General features: G+C 39.8%; 1 protein-coding gene across 4 annotated transcripts in view; it reads right to left on the reverse strand.

Moving 5' to 3' along the window:
- Window positions 1-19279, reverse strand: part of SRPK2 (SRSF protein kinase 2) — a 154548-nt gene extending 135269 nt beyond the window's left edge. For 3 of the 4 annotated variants that reach the window (XM_072859365.1, XM_072859371.1, XM_072859399.1), the window contains exons 1-2: window positions 19120-19279; window positions 18944-19028 (exon numbers count right to left, since the gene is read on the reverse strand). In XM_072859365.1, the coding sequence (XP_072715466.1) occupies window positions 18944-19028; window positions 19120-19135 (101 nt within the window). In that variant the 5' untranslated portion in view covers window positions 19136-19279. Of the gene's footprint in view, window positions 1-18943; window positions 19029-19119 lie in introns of those variants that run through there. The other variant, XM_072859389.1, reaches the window with a different exon arrangement.
- Window positions 19280-22068: the final 2789 nt, after the last annotated feature.

Here is a 22068-nt window from a genome sequence, read left to right on the forward strand (position 1 = left end):
TTTGTTTCAACAATATTAAATAATCATAAAAGCCAGCATGAGAACAACAACATATACAGTAAGTATGAGAAAACCCATCAGATTTTTTTCACCAATATAGAAAAATCTAATACTGCTCTCCACCCAAAACAAAGGAAATGGCCAAGGACTACTTACAGAATTAAGCCTAAGGTAGTACATTCTCTTTAAAATAAAATTATTTCTATGGGCAGAATTAAAACAGTATTATCAAATAATTTGGTTTACTTTATGTAATAACCCAATATTGACTAATTCCCCAAACACACAATTTCAGAGAAAAAGTACCATTGCTAAAATATATTTTTAAAGCTTATTTCTTTTACTTTCTTAAATACAAAACAGAGAAGAGGAACATATTTCCCATCTGTCTGGTCTTCGGTTTACTGTAGGTTTGCCATTATATGTTCAATGGCAAGATGATCTAAGTACCCTAAATACAAGAAATAAAATGCAGAACAAGTCCCAGTTTACCTAATATAAGAGAAAACAACTTTCAAAACATTTCTGCCAGCAAGATCGGCTTAGTTATAAAAGAAAAGAGACAAACTAGACAAGAAGTTCTTAGTATTTATGTAGCTTTCCCATTGCTATTTCATTCCGATTCAAACCAATGTACACACATAAGAGAGTCCTACAGTTACAGATAGCCTTGTTCTTTGTTCAGATTACAGACATCTTCGGTATCTCATGGAAACCCAGATGCTTATTATGCAGCATTAGTAACAGCTGATTGACAAGACTGTATGTATCTCTAATCGCTTCTGCTTCTATGTCCCAATTTCTCATAGACAAAAAAAAATGTTAATTACATTTTAATGAAAAGTTAAAATTTTCAAACGGTTGGCAATATTGTTTCCAAACAGTTCAGCGGTAATGATTTTAGTATTCTTGGAAATAAAACATGCATGCAAAAAACTGATCAAATTTGAACAAACACAATTCTTTTCAATGAGTAATCTGCCTTTAAATCCATTTTTCTTCTAGCAAACAAATATAACTCCCATCTTTCTTTTTACCTTGCTGCTTAAAAAGCAGAGCTTATGTAATTTTTGTGTGTGTCTCCAATCTTTTTTTTTTTTAATCATATTTGCTAGTTCTAACATTTGAAAAAGTGGATAGAGACCTCTGAGCTATTAAGTTTCTACAAGTTTTGTGGCAGCTAGGAAGAAAAAAAAAAAAAAACCAACACAACCCTATTAGTACCTCACAGAGGGAAAGTCAGGGTAGTCCGGCTCTCATATTTTCCATCTGGCTTGTCTAGCTGCTGAGGGTCTGTTGCTAGCTGATCAACCAGCCGAGATCAAACTCCACACCGGTCACCACAAGCACTACACTTATTGCCCAGCTAGCACATCACACAAAGATGTGTAGTAACTACAGGAGAAGCTCAGATCTTCATGCAGGTGGCCATCGATTTCAGCAAGGGAGGTTCCGTACAGCACTAGGTAGGCTTAAGAGACAAGGAACAGCTATGTTTATTGAAGAGGGCCCACTGAAGAACGGGAGAGAGCAAAGGCGCTGAGACTCCACTTAGTGGGCATGGGAAGAGAAGTTAACACATTTGGGACTTGTGGTGGAGAGTAGAGAGGAGAATCCACAGCACAGCCAAAAGAGCCAAGGCTATTGTGGTGGTGAGATACAGATGATGATGGATATAAATGCACACAGAAATAAAATTTTTAATACAGCTTCTCTTAACTTATGCAGCACTCTGAAATATATAACAGCACTGAATTATCCGCTTTACATTCGCTTTCCTTTATCTGTATTACCTGCTTTAACCTTTATCTAATTGGTATTATTATAGCACATTTCATAAATATATATATATTTACACACACATATATAATATAGAGATTGGTTATTATTACTGCTTTTTTTTTTTTTTTCACATTTCATATAAAAATGCTACTGATGTCATAGTCAAGGAAGAAAAACTAATTCTTTTTTTCTCAACCTTGAAGAGATATATAGATCCGAAGGTATTTTGCTTATAACACTGTTCTCTAAAATACTCAAAAGATCTCTCCATTATTTATTTCTTGGCACATTTTTTATCTACTTTAGAACACAGAGTATTTCTATAATGAAGGAAGATCATACCTTGAAAACGCATTCAAGACCTTTCAACTATTTTAGCTAAAATGTCTATTCAACACACAATGCTACATAGCTTTGTCCACTTATACGTAAAAAACCCAAGAGCTTCTTTCATGATGGCAGGTACTAAGGTTCTTTTGAGAGAAGAAATAACAGTTTTCTAATGAAGTGTTTAATAACTACATGTTAAATGTAAATAAAACCAAATGCTACTCTGCAAACCACCAATATTTTAAGATGCTACTTCAACATGATTCAACCTTCAGAGGTCTTTACAAAGCCAATTTACAAATGAGAACTTTCCCACTTGCCAGGATTTTCCCCACTATCTACTACTGCAGTTCCCAGCAAGGAAATAATTTTAAGACGTTAATAAAATAGTTAAAGACCATATAGACTTTCTGTAAATAAACAAAGCAGATTGTATCTGAATTTTAACTCAAAGCTAATCCCCTTAAAATTTTTCAAATGTACAGAAAGAGCCCCATTCTCTGACACAATTTCTGATTACAATAGGAGAGCTACTTGCAAATATTTCCTCAGATGTGCTGATCTAAGTACCATCTTTTGAATTCCAAGGTCATCCATTTTCCTGGAAAAAGGTCCAGAATGCCACTTCAGTTAGGTATCACCTTATCAGCACTAAATTTATGCCTTGTCACTTCCTAGCTGCCTCTTGCAAGCTTTGAATTACCTGAGCAGCAGCAGTAAGGTTCAAAGCATGGCAGCAATTCTAGGAATTCAGCATATTTGCATCCAGGTTACCCAAACAAAGAGCAGTGATTGCTCCTCACCACATACCACACAAAGCAAGACTGTATACCCCATAAATATGATGTTGCCATCGTTTGTAATGGGCCACAGACTTTGTGTTAAACTCATAACACAAGCCTTGAGACTTACCAGGCTCTGTCTGAACATGTCTTGGCCTGCCTGGAGATTTGTTTTAGCATTGAACAGCAACAGTCTACTGATCAAATGACTATTACTTAGTTTGTTTTAGCTATCGCTTAGCTCTGTACAGTTGGCTGGTATAGCACCTATTGTTATACATATATCTGGAACTAACATAGCAATAATAATTATTCTGTGTAAAGTGAACTATTTAATATGCTGGAATAAAAAGCAGCATAAGGGGGTAAAGACATGGAACAACTGCAGAGGACTAGAAAGTCACAGGAAGATACAGAGGCCCGGGGCTACAAAAACCTCACCAATGGTCAGTTGCTGGCCACTGGACTGCAACCTGGGCACTGCGCAAAGCCACTCACAGGGGGAACAAAGAACAAGTATCAAATGTAGGTAAAATACACCATTATATAGTAAATCTGGATGGATTGACATGGATTATAACATGGATTTACAAGGCAGCCAGAAAGAACAACTTTTAGAAACATGTAAAAATGACCCAAGTGGATTTTCAGAATGAGGAGGAAGAAGCTACCAATATCAACCTCATAAACCTCCCAGTCAGGGCTCAGGAGGCTGATGACTGGCTGTATCCCTCCCTCCTCCCAAGTGAAACCATCCACCTTAGAAGGGTGGGCATAGCACCAGAGAGAGCAGATACTACAAAGTTTGTGCATTTACCATTTTGACTGCACGCAATTTGAAACAAATGCTAGTATCACTGTAACTGAACTATCGATAATTCTTTGACTGGACCATTAAGACTTTCACTAGACCAACTGCAAATTCTTGACTCTGCCAACAGTGATCATTCCTTTTGCTTATAACAAAATTTTGAGCATAACAAATTCAGGCAACCTATTTGAAACCTGGATGCAACAAAGCAGTGAGAAGAGACTCTAAGATTTGGAAGGAGAGCGGGTACGGATGGATCCATTAGTAGCTATTTAGCCCGAGGAGAAACACACAGGTCCAAGTTGCATTAGTAAAATACCTCAGCAGCTGGTGGGTGAGGATCATGCTGCAAACATGGGAGATAAGCGGTGAAGAACTTCAGGCTGAGAAAGCATACAGCCGGAAGACTCACTGGATTCCCTCCCTCCCAGCCTCCATAAAGAAAACAGTGAGTTCAGAATTAAGTTAAGTTATCATCCCCTAAGTAAGACAAACAATGTGTTACTAGGAAGGGAAATAGCAAGCAATTTTATTTATATATACATATACACACACAGAGGCATGCTCTCTTCACCTAAGTCCCAGTTTCCAATTTTCACACTTATTTGAGCATTTTGGGTGTTTGCTCACACCAACTGGAGTGCATACACATTTTTTTTTCCCCCCATCAGCGAAACCCTACATTGTAAATCAGACTTTCCCTTTTCTGATAAAGTAATGATTCCCTTACTCAGCCTCTGCCCTGTCTTCTACTTCCTTCCTCCAAATACCCCCCACCATATTCATGTATATCTGCTTAGATAAGGAAATGTCATTGTACGCTCACTCACTCTTCATTCTGATATCCTAGGTATACATTTATTGGCAGCAAATCTGGGCTTTGCTGCTTTCCATTGCTTCTGATAAAAGCAGAAATTAAATTCTATTCAGGGAAAAGGGGTGAAGATGCTTTTAATTCTTGATTAAGTTTTAATTCCACATTATCTATGGTAATTCCATTTGAAGGAAACCATATCATCTTAAAACAGAAACAAGGCAGCTTGCTCCTTTTTATTTCACAGTGTCATGCTTTGATGAGAACACCACAAGAAGCAAACCCATGAAGAAAGGTGATATTACTAGGCAAAAAAGTGAGAGGGGACCAATTTTTTTTCTACTTTGTTGTTTTCAGCCTCTCCTGAAACACTAAGAGGTTACACACTTCATCCCTGCTATTAGACTATTACCTTTGTAGAGTGTTAAGAGACTATGTACTGAGTTTAAATGGTATTTAAAGACTCCCAAATTAAGTTTCTTATGTAAAGGCAATATTTTATCTACATACACATACATGACCATTATTTACTACCTATACCAATCAACTACAAAATATGAAGTATAGCATATACATTTTCCCAAAAATAAAATATTGGCAGAGTTGACACTGAATCAACTGTGGAGAAAAAAAATTGATTAAGGATACAAACACTGAAAAACAATAAAATCTTTTTCTTATCACTGCAGTGTTATTTTAAAACAGCTCCTTTATTACCCATGTAAAATTCACGTCATCAAAACTGAAATATTGCTGTGCAACAAAGTCTCAGAGGATGCTTTGAAAAACAGGCTCTGAGAATTAGCTATCAACTCATCTTCCTGCTGGAGACTGCTGCTTTGCAGCAATCATTGCTAAATCAAACATGCCAGTGCCCGGTGCACCACAGTTCAGAGTTTCACATATTAATTTAAACCATGTGCAGTTTCAATTCAACTTAATACCTCAGGCTGTGAACAGTAATTAGGAAGAAGCTGGCACACATTCAGTTCCATTGTCCTTGCATATGAACATCACTATGTCTTAAAAACACTCTGAATAAACTAACAGGACAAGCAAGTTCTCTGTATTTTCTCCATCATATCCTGATGCTAAGGAACAACTCTCAGAGGTCTGGTTTGCTTTTTTTCTGGTCATTTGGTCTGGTTTGCTTTTTTAAGTTTTTGCTAACTGTTGCATTATTTACATTATTTTTGTCACAATTAATCACATACTTGTTTGGATTTAAGAGAGACACTGTCAACATAAATAATGTTACTTTGATTTAAAAATTTGATCATACTCTTCTGCTTAAATGTATGTCCTCCAGAAAAATGAAGTAAGGTTTCCTTCCCTTCTTGAAGAGATCACATAAAGTGATCTTTAGCAATCTATGAATCTCACAAATAAACTTAAAAGATAATTTTTTGCCATCACTTAACTTTTTGGTGTTGAAAGAATCATGAGAGGACTTTCTTTTAGTTTTTTCATAGTTTTATTTTTAAGGTGACTTTACTGCTTGATGTATTAATCCAAAATGTTAATTAAATGTTTTAAAGTGGGAAAGGAGATAGCACAACAATGCAAACATGTCAAATTCTTTGATTCAGATGTGGCACAATTACAAGACTGAATTATTCCTTTTTACATGTACATAGCCTGAGTTAAGGTAATATGTGTTCCTTTTTCCTCATTTGCAAAGACAGAATATCAGACAAAGCCATTAAGAGAGGCCTAGAATTTTATCTGTTTTCAGATCTTCACATGTATGTAAACACAGTACTACCGTAATGTAATATATGCCAGAATTAGTCTATTATAAAAATATTAAAATATTGTAAATGTTTGGTTTGCTATGGTGTTAATGAACTCAGTTACAACATCTGAAGATACTTTATTTATAGCTTCCCTATGATCAGTCACACCATGGTAGTATTTAAGCAAGCTGCCCTAAAACCAAGGAATATCAGAAAACTAATATTACATAGTTATAAATGATGACATAAAAGAATTATTACATACAAGGTCAACAGTTTTCTGTGGGGGAAAAAGTAACTTCTCTCCTCCCCTTTTTTTTTTTAAACTATTTTGAATTCACAACCTCAACACACTCATGCTCTTTTAAGTTGCGGGTGATAAGGGTAGTTCCAGTTTTGGTTGTACCAAACGCTTATCCTTGCACTCCCCAAAACTGCATTCCTGTTGACTCCAAAGCAATGAGCTTTGGTTTTATGCGTTGTTTGTTTCCAGAATCCATTTTCTTTCATCTTCCTGCAACCCCATGGCAGCTTTGGCACACTTATCTTTGTGCCCTCAGCCATGTTACCATGATGGGCACTGGTGGTGGCTAATCCAAGGCCAGAGAAGCTGGCAGAAGATGCAGAACAGTCCAAGCACAGTAAACACCAAAATTAAAGGGAAGGCTCAAGGCATTCTTACAAGGGAAGTCAGCAACATCTGGGGATTGTGACATTGAAAAAGTAGCAAAAGAGAAGTGGCAAAACCCACAAGCCAGATGTGCAACTACTGGTGAAGCCTTCCAACGAACTAGCAGGGAAAGAGAACAGCTAATTTACCAGAAAGAATGATGGATCAAATTACCAATCAAAATTTCTCTATCAAATTCACGTGGCAGTTTCAAACCATACTGAGTCTACAACTTGTCTCCTTTGGCCATAACAGTCAGCAATGTGTGTCTTAAAACTAGACTTACCATTGCATCTGATTAGTCTTAGATTGTCATGTTCTCTCCTATGAATCCTCCTGAGATAGATTAAGCTTTCCATAAGAGGGTGGGTTTTTCAAACAACAAATGAAAATTTTAAAAATGCATTTGGTTGAATGAAATATTATCCCCAAAATAAATTTAATCCATTGATCTTTCCCAATTCTACTATCCAAACTATATTCTCAGTTAATCACCAGTGATCTGTAATATGAATTCTGCACAGCAGGCACTGATCTATGGAAAAAACTATAATGAAAACAGCAAAAGTCTCAGAATAAACCTGTGTTTTCGCTTCAATATACATATTCAGTTGTAGTTTATTTCAACAGTTCCTTTTAGTTGAAGCTCTTAAAAATACCCTGTTTTCACCAGCCTGGCGAAGCACAGGGCAAGACTAGTAGCTATCACAGAGAAGGTACAAGTGGAGGAGAAGGAAGTCTGGTCTACATGCACTTTATCTCACGTTCTTGTAATGCTACAACTAGGACAAGATATGGCACCCTGTGAGACACAAGCTAGTGAGAGTCATTTTGGAAACACAAAATTAGATCAAAATGATCACTTTAAGAGAGCAACACCTTTATTCTCAAGACAAATATTCTCATTACACAAAACTGATTTTTCTGGCTTCAGAAATAAACATTAGAGAATACAGTTATTCTATTTCTCAACAATAAGAACACGATAAATAATCTGATTTTCTGGACCATGTTGCCTATAAAATACACAGAAAGTTTGCCAGCTTTGTTACAACAATTTTAGACAAACTAATCAATTCTCAACAATACTTGTTTTAGACAACTGGGGAAAAATAAGTATTGTCTATTGAATAAATAGTTTTAACTTAGTTTCTAGATGCTGGATTTACTAAACAACTTGGATTAGCAGTGAAAATGCAATACTTAAAAGTAACTGATCCATACTAAAGACCAAAGTAGTTATCTAACAGGTATCTGGTTATCTAAAACACAATGGTGGCCTCAGCCTAGTTCTTTACAGCTCTATCTCACATTTTAAGTCAACTTGAGATTCACACATTGTGTTTTCACACCCAGCTTCTCCAACAGCCTTGACTGGCAGGTGTGCTCAGATTATGTCTGCCCACAACAGCAATACCGAGTTCATCACAAAGCTCCCAGTTCCCAGGACTGCTCATGCCTGATTAGAGAGTGACTCTACAAAATGCACAGTGCTGGAAGCAACTACCAAAATTGCTGTGTGTCATCTTCTCAACACTGTTGCCACAATCCAAGACTTACAAGTTGCTACATAGCAAACATTTCTGGGGAAACAAACAAAAAAAAAATTAAAATCTCTGACATTAAAAAATAGAGGCAATGCTCTAATAGCATTTGAGTAGAATTTGATTAAATGTCTAGGACCAGTATCATGGACTTGGACAGCAACATGTGCTGGAACACTCTGTTATTAATATACAAAACAGGTCACTCCAAGCAACAGATCACCTTAAAAAAGAAAAAAAGAAAACAAAAGTAAAATGTTTTTTTCAGATACTATTATCTGTAAAGAGGATTTCTATTCTTTTGAGCTAGAACTCATAATAGTATCATGAAGCTCCTGGTCTTTTCCAAGTTTCCCTGACACTGCTAAAATTTTAAAACATTCACCTGGGAACAGATTCTGGCAACAGGGATGTGTCCTACTGTGCCTCGTGACACCAGGAAAGGGAACTTGAAAGAAACTTTAAGCCTTTGATCTCCTCAGGGCTCCCTCTTTCATAAAAATGCTGAATTGTGACTGCTGTGCTAAAAAAGGAAAATCATTTAATCACCCAAACAGCCTCATTCTGACCAAATCACCACGTGTTTGTTTTGTAACTCAGAGTTACTTGGCCGCAGTCAACCAGCATGCTGATACCTGTGTCTCAGTGAAACCTGACAGCAACGCTTCCCTTTTAATCACTTGTCTTCAACTCCACCAGCCTGTTGCCCTTGATTATTCCACAGAAGAGATGTAAAGCTACTGGCCATCCCCTACACACCAAAGCCTAGCACAGCCTATAATCCTGTGACTGACACTTGCACGTGGCAGGCTGAAATAAGCCTGAAATTCCTCAGGCATCTAACTCTTATTTCACAGGTGAGTGAATTACTGAGCCACTACATAAGCACGAGAACTGAAACTTTAAAACAAAGCTAGCTGTTCACAGCAACAGATGAAATAACCCAAATTCTTAGATTCACGAGTTTAAATCCCAGGCTCATTTTGGCATCAAACTCAGACCTGCAGATGGCATCAAAGTCTACAGGAAAAGTAGCATTTCAGGCACACCCATTCCCTCAGTATTTTGCACTCCTTGGCATGCCTCCCCACCCCTTCATTACCTTACTGTTCTTGGGTTTATGAAAGCTCTTCTCAAACACGTACCTCTACTGATTCACTGTAGACTCGGGTTTAGCAGCTAACTCCAGTTTCACAGCTCCTTCCTGAGCCAGGTACAGGAGTGCCACATGTTAGATCACTCAAGCCCTGTTTGGATCTAGGCTTACAGATACTGTCAGCCTTGTGCATATTATCAGATATTGCAAGTGATCTACTGAGGTGGCCTTAAAAATCTAAGAGCTGCCACGCTAATTTAGATCAAATATATACCTAGGCCAGTATTATACCACCAGGTGCCAGAAACATATGTTTGGAGATGAGTATATAAGTGGATCACTCTATACTAGGACGAACTTACATGACAGGGCTTCAGCAACCACTGGCTTGGAAAGTCAAATTGCACTGACAGTAGTATACCTAAAAAGTACTGATGGTTCTAGTGTCCAGCCTTACCCTTCTTAAACACATTTATAATTTGGCCTCAACAACATATTGCAAAGCCACATTCCGCCGTTTGTGCTGTATAAAAAGAAGTATCTTCTTTTTGCATTAAAGTCACTCTTTGGATACCATTGGTTTGTAATGCAAAAAGACAAGTTACTCTTTCTTCCCTTTCTATATCAGTAATGACTTTCAGGCATGTCAAAATACTCCTTAATCATCTTTACATATCTCAAAAGCACTAGTCGTAATTGAAGCTGTCCAATATCCTCAATCACCTTTACTGCCTCCTCCTTTGGCCAATTTCTAGTTCTACATCATCTTTTTTTGAGATGGTAAGATGTGAAACATGTAACGTGAGCACAAATATAAGCCACAATTTATACAGAAGCACAATTTATTTTAAAATATTTTATAATTAGCTTTCAAACATTAAAATAGCCATTAAAAAAATCTGGTTTAAATAAAGTTGTCTTGCTATGTACCTTACTTAACTAAAGCCTTAGCTGCACTTAACTGTCATTCTTTTAATTACTTTCTACTTGGATTTTAATAACTTATGCCTTATTTTTTTCTAGGATTCAGTGTTCTAGTGTTTTGTTTCTACAGGATACATGATCTCAAACCACCCAACTGTCTGTCACCAAAGGTGATAAGTGACCACTGGGTACTCAGACTCTGGCAGGAGAAAGGAATGAAACCAGCTGCCTTAACACACTTTGCACAGCGCAACAGAGCAGGTCCAGCCCACGTAACCGCCCACCGCTCAGCAGGAAGAACCCCAACCAAAGCCCAATCTTCTGGAGGTCCTGGAAAAGAATTCAGAGTTGTTTCTTTCCTAAACACTCTGGAAGAGGGAGGAGTCACCCTGCTCTACTGAGTGTACCTTCTCTCTTGAAGATACAGCTCAATCATGCATTTGCTCCCCTTACAGCAACCTTTCAGGCAACCAGTCACAGAAGCACTTCCATCATACCCATCTCCAGGCTCCATGCAACTACCTAAGAACCTCTTCTATAATTATTTTATACAAACATATATGTCTCAGTCTATGAAGAAGAAATAACTTCACATATAGGTGAGCAACAGCAGGAGCATAGTGAGTGGGAGACAAGCACAACTATTAAACAGGGAAATTACTGGGGTGAGAGGGGAGAATAGAAGAAACAGATCAATATGAACAAAAAGATGTCCCAAGAGAGAATTTTCTTTAGAACCATGAATACAATAACTGTATACTTTTAGTACAGTTTAAAAATTAGTAAACAATTGATTTTAATATCAGAATTTAAGGTACAGATATTGTACCTAGACAGCTCTGACCTTTATTGCTGCAACAAGAACAATAGAGAGATTACATTTTTTCCTCAGGGATAGGAAAATATAATTGACCTTTAACTATGGAATTCTCCCTTCCATTTTAGAAAACTGCAAACTAAGCATTGACAATAGCTCAAGGCAACTGAAGTCCTTGATTCTTTTAGTCTCCAACATTCAAATTATTGACTTTCAATCAACTAACTTCAGTTGAGGAAAAAACTCAGAAGTAAGGCACCAATACTGTAAAGAACCATTATTTCACCAGAGTCTATTCTGTGGTTTGCCTTTAACCAACAAGTTCAAGATAAGATTCCTTTAGCATTAACACTCAAAGAGACTCCCTAGCAGAACATTACTTCATTTTGCAGGACCTTGATATAAAAGTCAAAAGTCTGCCAGCTGCTTTGCTGGACAAAACCAGAATATGTGGTATTTAGACGTATGCATGGTTTTAATCATAGGGTTTCCAAATGTGTAGGCTAAATTAAAAACAGTACACATATAACTCAAAAAATGTTACTACCTTTACAGAGGTTCACTTTGAAACTTAGTAGACCACCTTTTTCAGCCAAAAAATTTGTTCATACTCTCGTGTTAAATACAACAACTTTTTCTATGGTTATCTTAGGCTCAAACAGATACAGACTGATGCAATTCTGCTCTGTAACATGTGCTTTATTAGACTATGCCTATCTTTCTCGCCCTTTCTCCACATACCTTCTGCGCATTGTCAGAGATCCATTCAAACACAATAGTTCCCAAAAGCAGAGCTCATCCTAAAAGGCATAATACTGAGGTAGAAAGAGGGGCACAGGAAGGGGGGCATTTTCACACGAGACAACAGGAAAAGGAAGCTAGATAAGGCTTGCTATCTAAAGCTCATTGTCTCATGCAATCGCAGCCAGAGACCAAATGAAAACAGTAGTGATACAGATTTACTTTTTTATTACAGCCATTAAGAAGACAAACAGATCGGCAATCAGTGAATCCACTCAAAGTACAGGTATGATTACAAGAAGCACGTGCAGTTTCCACTACTGCCCTACAGTTCACTAGTTAATGTAGAAGTAGTTCACACCAACCTTTGCCACTAGCTTTCTTGGTGAAAAGACAAGGTGCAATCCTTGAAGATTGCAATCCTTGAAAAACATGAACAGAATCTAAAACAAAAATCAGGTTTAAAATACAAAATCCTTGTCTCTTATGAGTAAATTAATAAAACAAATGTCTTGTGTCTGTTCTTCAACAGGACTAGCAGTTCTCTAAGTGAGGAAATGGAGGGAGGTTAATCCGATAAAGTGTTATGATATAATGCTCTCATAGTCCCACTTTTCTATTTCTTTAATGGAATTTCTAGCTTAGCTAGATACATTTACTTCTACAACTCTTACTGCTCCAGAAAATGCTTGAGATTGAACACAAACTTTATCTGAGAAGATTAATGTTGTAACATAGCAATCAAAAAGTTGAATATTTAGCATAGCCATGAGAAGAACAGGTTTCTCTCCAGGTTTTACTTTTGCACTATGTCTAGATAATCTATGGCCACCAAAAAGCATTGTGTGCATGCCTTCCAATCTTTTTTTCACACACACGAAATCATTGAAATGATCACAAAGCATATTTAGGACACCATCAAGAAGCCAAGTAATAAAGGAATTCTTTACTTCATGTTAATGTGTGGGGAATTCAGTGAAGTTGTCCAAAACTAAAAAAAAATTTGATTTTGTCCAGTCTTTATCAAACCAAATTACATTTGTTACACAACCTGACAACCTTATTTATTCAGTCATATACACCTTCAAATTGTACTTTAAAAAAAAAGTCAACAGCTTCTACAATCTGTTATCATCTTGATAAAAAAAGCAAGAGAGAGATGTTTATATTTCAAAATCCATGTCCAGGCCTTGTCCACAAAATTTATTACCATCCTACTCTGTAGTTACAGTAAATAAAACAGTTAAAAAAATAAAAATGCACTGCACAACAAGTGGCCCAGTCATCATGAACATTACACCCCAACAGCTCATCTCACTATGTTCTGAAACACAAAATGCAGTCATTTTCCCTCCTCCACTGAGGCACTCCTGTTTAACATAACTGTGCTGAACCAGGGTATTTTCCTTAATAAAACAACCTCAATAAACAACATTAAAACAATGTTATTTCATCAAATAAAATTATTACACATGAAATTAAGGTCCCAGGATGGCATCTCTATTCATTGCCTGTTCAAAACCTGACATAACCAAGGAGCTCAGCACAGGCTAGGATGTGCATGGTTGGGGACCAGCCTTGCTGACAGGGACCTGGGGGTCCTGGTGGACAATAAAGATGAACACGAGTCAGCACTACACCACTGCAGCAACAAAAGCAAATCCAATCCTGGGCTGCATCCACAGGGGCATTACTAGCAGAAGTAGAGATGTAATCATCCCACTCGGTACTTCGCAGGTCACACCTGGAGTACTGTGTCCAGTTCTGGTCCTCACAATTCAAAAAGTACATGGACAGACTAGAGAGGGTCCAAAGGAGGGCCATGAAGATGATCAAAGGGCTGGAGAACCGTTTGAGGAAAGGCTGAAGGAGTTAGGCCTCTCCTCCCTAGAGAAGAGAAAGCTCAGGAGGACCACATCACAGTATTCCAGTACTTAAAGGGTGGCTACAATGAGGATGAGTCTCTCTTTTCACAAGGAGCCACACAGAAAGGACAAGGGGCAACAGGTACAAGTTGGTTGCACTGGAAGAGGTTTCATCTTGATATAAGAAAGAAATATTTACAGTGAGAACAATCAATCACTGGAACAACCTCCCCAGGGACATGGTAGAGTCCCCATACTGGAGGTTTTCAAGATGTGGCTGGACAAGGTGCTATACAATCTCATCTAGGCTCCCTTTCCCACAAAAGGTTGGACCAGATGATATTTCGAGGTCACTTCCAGCCTGGGCTGTTCTACGATTCTGTTCTATGAATCTTGGCAAATTTATTTGATAATTCTTTGATAACAGATGTCCTGACACTTACATGACAATAACTACTTTCATTATACAAATCTGCAAGTAGACCTCTACAGAATATTAGAAATTCTGGAGCCATTCCCATTTCAGAAATTAAGTTTATTAGAGCTGCAGGATGTTTTCTTACTACATGACACAGAGTTCAAAACAGAAAGATGAACACACTTTGTAATACACGTGCTATTTTACACTGACATTTACTCTAGATTCCACTGGATCCCACAAAATGTCTTTGACATGTGTTTTATTACCACATTACAAAGGTGAACATTGGACTAACTCAGGCATTCAAGATCAAACACGTCACAACACCTTCTTTAAATAAAATTTCTGTAATCTCAGAAATGACAGAAACAGGAAGATAAAGCTCCAATTAAAATATTCTTAGCAAGAAGACAGAAGGCTATTAAGAAAGAAGGCAAGAGTAGCAATTACCATCAACATCACATTTTGAGTAAATACCCAAAACAACACTGAGTGGACTTCCTAAGCTGATCCACCCTAGGATATATATCCATTCTAGGATATCCACATATTGTGGCCTCAGACCACTGGTAGTCAAAAAAAAGCCCATTTCACATATCACATATACAAATTTCCACCCTCACCCTCTCACCCTTGCAAAAAAGCTAACAAAAGCCTCTGTAATACTGTGCAAGATGGGTATTTTTATTCTCCTCAAAGTTACTGAAAGAGGCTGAAAAACACTGTGGTAGAGAAGCACTGACAAACAAAAGCAGTGAATAATTTTCAGACATTGCTTCCATAGTAATGTCACATATCCAAAACCTTGATAGCTGTACAATACCTGTGGGTCCAAGAAGTTAGTAATCTGGAAGTGCACAGTACAGAAATCTGGCACTTCCCATGTTATCTAATGTACATACTCTTCACCACTATAAGGCAGTATCACATAGTCTCTATCACCTGTTCTAAAGTATTGCTTAAAAACAAAACAAAAAAAACCTACTCTACAAGAAAACTGAATTTTGAAAAGTCAATCTTGATATCTGTATTTATGCGTTTGTATTGAAGTATTCAACACAATCCTCTCTCCATACATCCACACATCATCATCTGGATTTTTTTTACATACAAAACTCTATCCTTTAACTTTGGATAAAAAAATTATAGTAAATGTGTTAAAGATGATAAATCTCTGATTGGGTATTCACTTGGGTTTTGTCGTATTCACTTAGAAATAAAGTCAAGCAAAATAAAAATATCCAAGATAGAAGTTTGTTCCATTTGAAGCCAATACTAGTCTGAATATAAAGAAGAGCCTACTGTTCTGCTGAATGCAAAAGGTAGACATACCTGAGGCCATCTCTTACATAACTGGGTTCTGTTAGCGCTAAGTGAAGGACAGTAAACAGGCTTGTCTACCTGTAAGCAAGTTTATCTCTGAGCACAGACTTGGACATCTGTTGAAAATGCTATTTCACAGACCTCTCTCAATGCAGACCACCATTTTAAGGAGAAATAATTCCCAGAGGACCCAAACTAACCATTTTGATTAATCTTTTGTCCAACTCAAAAAATACATAAGCAGTTTGTATGCGCTGCATGCAAGTCCATCTAGTATAACCAAAATCAAGTGCTAACTGACATCTTAAAATAGTGAGATATTACTCTTTTTCAGTAGCCTGGATGACTGAATTCAAATTAAGGCCATACCAAGTAGATTTTATTATTACACGCAATTTTAGCTATAGTCTTGATTCAAGACAAAGTGCTTTCTCTTCAGAACATGAGCCACTTAACTTCTAATTTCTTATTTTTCCACCCTATTACATAAAAAATGTGGATTCACCTCCACCAGTTCTCATCATTGACTTAAGGGGTGAACACTGAGCAGTTACAGGACTGATCTCCCAGCCTTCTATGGCAATTAAGGTCATAACAGACAAAAAGCTATTCAGCATTAAAGAGCACTGTAATTTTTTTCTTCTTCTTGTGTCATCATCTTAATACTCTTAAAACAAAAGCCTGCAAAAGTAAGCTACAATGTGATACAACTCTCCTAGCCAATTCTAGAAGAGGAATGCTGCAGCTCCTTTGAAGCACATTGTTACCAGCAACAATGGAAGTTGTTCTATAAAGCTATGATCCGTCAGAGAAAAGTCTTCCTAAGAACCACAGTTTAAAAAAAAAAAAAAAACAAAAAAAAAAACCACCAGCTTTGTATCCAAAGCCAAGTCACAATTTTCACATAGTGAACACATTCACTACAGGGAACTTATGGTGTAGAATTTCCACCCCTCAAATCAACATTTTCATTTGCAGCTACTGTGCATTTGATGTGCATCACAGATACTGTATGGCTCTAACGCAGTAGTATATGGTGCAGCAGTTGAATTTAAAGCTAGGCTAGGAACAGGACAACACAGATACTTTTGTTGAGATTGTCTTCTGAAATAATGTTCGATGCTGGCTTTACTTTGGGGGCCTAAACTATTTAGCCATATGCAAGGAGACTTAAAAACTTGAAAGGAGTTTCCCTTTCATAAAGAAACATAAAACAAAGTAGGAGGTCTCCATAGCATAAAAGTGGTTTGAAGAGAAAAGAAAACATACATAGCAGAAAAGAAATGATGGCTCTGTTGTCTACCGCAGCAAAACCACTGTCTCCCGAGGCAACCGAACAGATTGGGCCATTGCATCTGGAAATGCCGACTCAGTATGGCAAATGGCCAGCTACTGACTGTGCACCCTGACTTAACAGTAGCTAGTTTCTTCAGCTAACACGAAAAGAGTACCAGTTCTGTGCTTACTAAGTGTCTGTGAAAGCAAACTTTTGACAAACTCATTCAGTAAGACAACCCAAGGCAACTCAGCTAAGAAGTGTATTAAACGCTGTATCATCTAAGTAGAACAGAAGTTTATTAACAACTTTGTGGTTAAGACTTAACCGAAAGCTACAAAAACAACTCTGAACCTAGAGTTACAAGAAAATTTAAGCTATTTCTGTTTTCAAAGTGGCAAAACAAATCCATGTAATGTTACAAACTGACTTTCCAAAAGGATTTTGGAAACAAGGGAACCAATCCAATCAGACCACATATCTTGCATGTAAAATCTTTCCATTGCAATAACTCCAAATTCACACAACTGAAAGCATAATGCAGCTTTCATACAACGCTGGAGGAAACAGCACTAGCAGAACAGGATGCAAACAACAGTTAGCTGTCAAAGCCTGGCAACTACTACACCAGCATTTCATCCTACATTATTTTTACCCATCTCAAAGGGGGAAAAAGCCCATTCATCATAACTAAAAAAACCCTCCAGGGTCAGGGATGTATTATTATTTCTTTCTATAGAAATCAGAAAGAAAAAGACCTTGCCACTTGAATAATTTACCACAGCACATGGCAACATCTTTACCCCATCACATATACATCCACCCATCCACCATACCCTGCTTCCCAGTTCTAAAGACTGGCCGACTAGGAGGACAGGGGCATAAGGAATATCAGGACATATGCTTCCCTGTCAGAACACAGTAGGTAGACTGGATCCCCAAGCAACAAAGACAAGAGTCTATTGGTGATTTAATGAGTCACCAAAAAGTCTCACTGAACAAAATACAGTAAAAGTTAGAGAAGCACGTAATCCTAGGAGGAGAAAAAATAAAATAGGGAGGAGTCCAAAGCCATGTTATCCTAGGAAAGAGTAGTTAAAGTGGGAACACTATAGAGATGGAAGAACACTCCTACATGGTTCAGCTAAAACCGGTATCGTGAGAATGAGAAAAGATGAACTGGACAGTGACAAGAACATGAATTGTTACCAGAAGACGGGGGGGAACAGCCCATGACTTCTGTCCATTTCCACAAGACCAACAGAGATTTAAACAAAACAAAAAAAACAACGGGTATCGGCATTGCTGGCAATTAGACAGGAACGGGAAATAATCTGACGGCACCCAGCAGGAGGTAGAGAGCAGGATGGGTATATCAGGCTGTTAGCAGGGTAAGAAAAAGGACTGCCTATACATGGGACAATGCCGCCAGAAAGAAATCACAGAACAGAAAACACAAGGAGAGAAAGAAGACCATGAAGATGAGAGAACTGGAGGGTGACTCAAAAGGGACACGAGGGCTGTAAAGACCAAGTCTGTGCAGATCCCCGACAAACGGGGGCTTCCCAGAGACAAGCGCCGCAGCGATCCCCGCAGGGCGAGGCCGGAATGCCCGGCGCGGGTTTCCACAGGGGAGGAAGGCCGGCCCGTGTGGCACGGGGAGGCCCTGCCCGAAGGACGCTGAGCTCGGGGCCAGGGCTGGGAACGGTCCCCGGGGGGACGTGGCGACACCCCCCGTGGGAGAGCCCGGCCTCGGCGCGGTGCGGGCGGGGGGGGGGTGTGCCCTGCCGGGGCAGCTGCCGTCTGTCCCGGCGGCGGTGGGAGCGAGGGAGCTCCCCCATGAAAGCAAGCAGTGGGGCCGGGACAGCGCGGGGGCAGAGGGGCCGGGCCGCGGGACTGCCCTGACAGACGTTATGGGGCGGCGGGGAGGAAAGCGTGAGGGAAGGACAGACAACGAAGCTGTTCCGGGGGGGAGGCTCCGTCCCGGCGAGGCGGGGGCCCGCGTACTCACTTTTTGTGGGGCGGCGGATGCTTGTCCCTCCTGCCGGCCGCCGCGGACTGCTTGGGCCGCCGCCTGCGGGCCTGCAGGGCCAGCACTGCCGGAGAGAAGAGAACGGCGGGGAGCCGGCGTGAGCGACGGCCGCGCAGCCCCCCGCTCCCGCCCCACCGCCCGGCACAGCACGGTACCTTTGCGCGAGTTCATCGCCCGGCGCCGCACGCTCCTCGGCGGGCACGCCGCTCCCCGGCTCGCCCTGCCCCGGCCCGGCCCGGCCCGGCCCGGCCCCGCCGCCCGCCAGTCACGACCGGGCACCGGCCGGCAGCAGCGCCGGCACCTCCACCCCCCGCACCGCCCGCCCCGCGCCGCCGCCAACTGCGCAGGCGCGGCCCTGCCGGCGGGGCCGCGGCCGGAAAGGCGGGGGCGGGGCGGCGGCAGGTGGCGGTGCGGGCCGGGCGGGAACGCACCTGAGGCGCGGAGCGGCCTCACAGCGACGGGTTGTACAGCGGGCAGAGGGGACAGCTTTGGCCTCTGACCAGCCGCTGCCCCTTCCGCGGGTCCGTATCTGTTACGGGCCAGCCGCCGAAGTGGCCTTTGTCAGGTCGTCGAACCAACTGGAAATTAATTTTGCCAAACACCGCTTCCCTTCCCAGACGTCTTGGTTTGTGGTCAGAGTAGCGAAGTGATCCACCCTGTTGCGGCGCAGTGCTGGGAGCTGTGAGAGACAAGGAGAGAAACGGAGGGAGTGGCGGTGGCAGTCTGCCTCCTTGGCAGCAGCCGGGGCGAGATCAGCTTTAGCTTGTCCCGAGACCTGTGTGGGGCTAGATGCCAGAACCAATTAACCTCATGACACAAATCCAGGGAAATTAGATTTCCTTAATTCTGGTTCTCACCAAGTTATTTGATTGTTGTGATGGACGACTCTTGGCAATTGTTTTTTTCCTGCTGACGACTCTTGTTGCCTGTGATATCAGGCTCTATTCAGACCTGTTGAAAACTGCCACTTCTTATTTGTGCTGTGCATAGCATGGCTTAATTTTTGACAGTGTTACGACTGAAATTTTGTGTCGTCTATAACGTGCCTGGTGCAGAAGATGATCTGGGTCACATCAAAAACTCCGGTATGAGTGTGAGGCTTGTCTGGCTTATCTTCACGTGGGACTGGAGTTCAAAGGCATAGTAACTGAAAGATAACAGTTAACAGTCATTACATTTGGAGGCAGAGCTGCCTCCCTAAATGGCAAGACAAAGAATCCATAAGGATGAAGATCTAAAAGCAGCTGCAGTCAAGGTATTATGAGAGTGACGGGAACTAGCAGTAATCACTGATCTTAAGTAATTGGATCATTGAGATTTCAACTAGACAGAAAATTGAATCCCTAGTTATGGTTAGTTCAGCTTAGGAGTGGGACAGGAGCAGAAAGATAAAGCTAGACAACTCGAAGAGGAGGTACCACAATGTATAATGCTTTTTTGTCTGACTAGAGAGCCTGGTGAACAGAAAACAATAGGACCATGAAGTTTCTAAACTACAGCTCTCATGAGGCACCACAGCTGCATTTCTAAATCAAAACGTTTTCTGTGTCCCATCCTCCATCATAAAAGAACACAGGAAAAAAACATTTCCAGTATAAACTGTTACTCGGGTAACTTGCAATGTTAATATATTACATGTCTCCCTTGTTGTGGTTAGTCTTTTAGTGATAGTTCAGTGTGATAGGTCGGGCAACAGAACGCTGTACTGAAATTTTGAAGGCTTTCTGCTGAGAAAGTTTAGATGCATGAAAATTAATAATAGTTGAATGTTAAAAAGCAGATTAAATATTTACCCTTTGCTTCCACGCTAATTTTAACTTCATTGGTTAAATTGTGCTACTGCATGAATACTTGTGCCTGTACAGAGAATGGCAGAGACAAGCAGCTGAAGATGGAGAAAACGGTGAGACTGCTTTTTTCTTTGTCAGGACAGTGCTGGCTTAAAGTTACCTTGTAACTATGGCTATAGAGGAGAAACCATATCAGGGTCCCAATCATCTTTTCAGCCACTCATGTGCAATTCTATTTACTTCAACAGGAGGTTTATGTAGAACTGATTGGACAATTGGGTCTTAGATAAGTACAGTGAGCTTTGCTTACATCAACAGGATTATAAATTCGCCAAATCTGGAGTCAGGAAGGAATTTCCCTCACGAGTATAATGTCAGCAACATAATCAGGGTGAGTGAACAATCTGCTAGCGCACAGAGAAGGAATTATGTTAGGACCAGGTGGGTGTATAGTACACAGTCAATTTCTTTCAGTTCTAATGGACACTTATTTTGGGACTGTATTCTTCCTGGGTTTTGTTGTTTTCTTCCCCGCCTCCCCCCCTGGAAGAGCCAGTCGGAGGATGCTCGTGCAGAAGTGCAAAAAAATCACTGAGACTCTATATGTATGTATAGAGGATTACCATGTGCAATTAATTAACTGGAGAGTAAATTAAGGTCAGCAGAGGCTAGACGTATTTCAGAAAATAATAAAAAAAACACCTTATTTCTCAGACTCTTGAGAGTGTAACTCCCTTCCTGAGAACACAAACAGTAAGTGAAAATTCAAAAAATTATAGAAATACTTTAAGGTGTGTGGTTGTTAAGAATGGATCTACCCTGGATTATGTTTATTTGAATCCACTCATTTCAGTGAAATTGTCCATCCTTATTTAAATACATGTTTTATTGTGTGTAACTTTGCTTTTTCAAAATAAATGATGAGTCAAGAGAGAAGACAGACTAAATAGCAAAGGAAGGCATTTGTAAAATCAGTATACAACGTAATTAAAGAACCGTGGACTGGGTCAGAATGTATCTGTTTCAGGCTGTCTCTCTTTGAACATACTGTAGGAACAGGTATCTGGTTTATTACAAGGATTACCAGAGAGCTCATTCACTCTGGGGAAGGGCGCTATGAGATTTAGGTGATATGACCTACCCAGAAAGGAGGGACAACAGCAGATTTAGATGATCTTAGGTGCAAAAATCAGGGGAGAAGAAGGAGCAGATATCAAACTATGGAATTATATTTTTACCTGTTTATAATATAGTTTGGACCAGTCACCTGACACCCCACAGATGTTTGGTTTGTTTCCTTTTCACCTAGCTTTA

Source organism: Ciconia boyciana, chromosome 1, assembly GCF_034638445.1.
Source record: "Ciconia boyciana chromosome 1, ASM3463844v1, whole genome shotgun sequence".
NCBI classification, from domain to species: Eukaryota; Metazoa; Chordata; class Aves; order Ciconiiformes; family Ciconiidae; genus Ciconia; species Ciconia boyciana.